Raw genomic sequence first — 2,021 nt, forward strand, 5'->3', positions numbered from 1 at the left:
CGGGGCCCCATGCCACGCATCTTACGTGTCCCCAAAGGAAGGGTTTGCAAGTCTCCTCATTCAGTCTGAAGTAGAAGCAATTGCTGGAAACTGGTGCTTTTGAGCCCAGTCGTCCAGGGCAACTGTTTGAAAGTTAAGAAGCAAAAGAGAGTCCAGAGAGAGGACCTATTTGTGTTTCAAAATTCCGAAGAGTAGCAGGACGTGCTGGGCTCCTTTGCAGAAATGCAGGTGGCTGCCCACTTTCAGTTTTCTGAACCACCATTTGGGTCACTGGAACCAACTCTCTAATCTAATGGGTGCTGTGCCCTACTGTGGGGCTCATTTCTCTCGATGGTCAATCTGCTGGTCCCTGATCGGGTTACCAAATGCTGGTGTGTTGATGCTATTTGTCTTGTTCCAGTGGCTATGAGTCCGAACTGGGGTGAGGTCCCTGACCGCAGACCCCCTGGGAGGGATTGCTTTGCCACTCAGCTCTGGTGAGCTCACACCGTGGGTGGGACATGCTCATTTGGTGATTACGACAGGTTCCTCCAGACAACAGTTCTCCAGTCTCAGCCACCAGTTTGACTAAGGAGAAGGCTACCTGTAGGGAGAAGCGGACTACTTGTGCCTTCTCTTAGCATCTGCAGTAGACGTGACCATCTCTGGCTGCCTACAAGACCACAACACTTCCTTTGGGGAACACGTGAGTGAACCTCATCCGAACATTGATGACTGGTCTCCAGGACACTTAGTGGAAGACCAAGAGGGTTGTGCCCTTTACCATGGTGACTCGGCACTCCAGACTTTGCAGGACATACCTGTGGTGTCTGTCAAGAACATCTCCAGTATAAGGAGAGATGCTAACGATTGTAAAAGTAGCTCTAGTTTTGCCGAAGTCAGAATCCTTCCTCCTCAGGGACGCACCTGATTGTCAGGGTCACTCGTGAAGTTCATTACCATGAACGGCTTGTTGTCATGGGTGACCTTGACTTCAATCACAGACTCAGGCTTCAGCCCCCAAATCTTAATGTAGCCAACCTTCAGTGGACGGGAGTCACTCAGATACTTATTGTGTACAGTCTGGATCTGCAAGGTATCCTGTAAAACAATTTTAAAGGAAAAAGTAAATACACAGGGCATGTGTTAACCAGCCATGCCTGTGTTAAAAATGCTAAGAAAACTCAACTGCTTCTGCGGTACTGATCTGTGAGCATTGGATGGACGTGTCATGAAGACATACCTCCTGAGGATGTTTTCAATCAATCTGACGATGATGGAAACACATATGTGAACCAACTTTATGCCACTCACCCAGGCTACGTCATTGCTAATTTGTACAGGGTTTGCAAAGGAAGGCATTGAGCCTACGCTCTGCCCCGCCTTTGATTGGCCAGGAAATAGAGGGTCTGGGAGATGACGTGATGAAAGGACACATGTTTGAATAGCCGGAGGAGCCCACATGTGTAGACCCTCGAGACTTGATGCAAGACACCCAAAGGTGCAGAGACTCCTGCCATTTTTGACAAATGCCGGCACTGGTTTAAAGCGTGAACTGCTGAAGTATCAATTAGTAGACAGATCCCTGGCTGTCTCTCGAGTGGATTCTGACCCACAGCAGCCCTACTGGACAGAGTGGACCGGCCCCTTGGGGCTTCCAAAGCTGTTATCTTACAGAAGCAGGATCCCACCTCTGTCTCCTGTGAAACAGCTGGGGTGGGAGGCTCGAACAGCTGACCTTACAGTTCTCAGCCATGTGCTTAACTACGGCACCATCGGGCTCCTCAATACAAGGGTTGAACTAGGAGGGGGTCCATCACTAGGCGGCCTCTGATGAAGGCCCACAGAACGGCCACAGGGTATGTGTGTTCGGACTGTCCCAAGAAAGGGAGACCCAGGCAAGAAGGACGTAGCATGCGCTCCACAGGCTGAGGTGCAGTCATGTTGGGGAGATTTGGTGCTTAAGCAGATCACATAATTGGGAGGAGGGGTACCAGAAAGCACATTTCTGGTGGCTAAAAGGTTAAAGAGTAAATACAGAT

General features: G+C 49.9%; 1 protein-coding gene across 1 annotated transcript in view; it reads right to left on the reverse strand.

Moving 5' to 3' along the window:
• MGAM2 (maltase-glucoamylase 2 (putative)) overlaps positions 1–2,021 on the reverse strand; it is a 92,460-nt gene that overhangs the window by 3,710 nt on the left and 86,729 nt on the right. Inside the window, exon 46 of the mRNA XM_030885264.1 lies at positions 907–1,080. Within this exon, the coding sequence (XP_030741124.1) occupies positions 907–1,080 (174 nt within the window). The remainder of the gene's footprint in view (positions 1–906; positions 1,081–2,021) is intronic.

Source organism: Echinops telfairi, unplaced genomic scaffold (assembly GCF_000313985.2).
Source record: "Echinops telfairi isolate 266 unplaced genomic scaffold, ASM31398v2 ScPeMD7_23;HRSCAF=83, whole genome shotgun sequence".
In the NCBI taxonomy this organism is placed as follows: domain Eukaryota; kingdom Metazoa; phylum Chordata; class Mammalia; order Afrosoricida; family Tenrecidae; genus Echinops; species Echinops telfairi.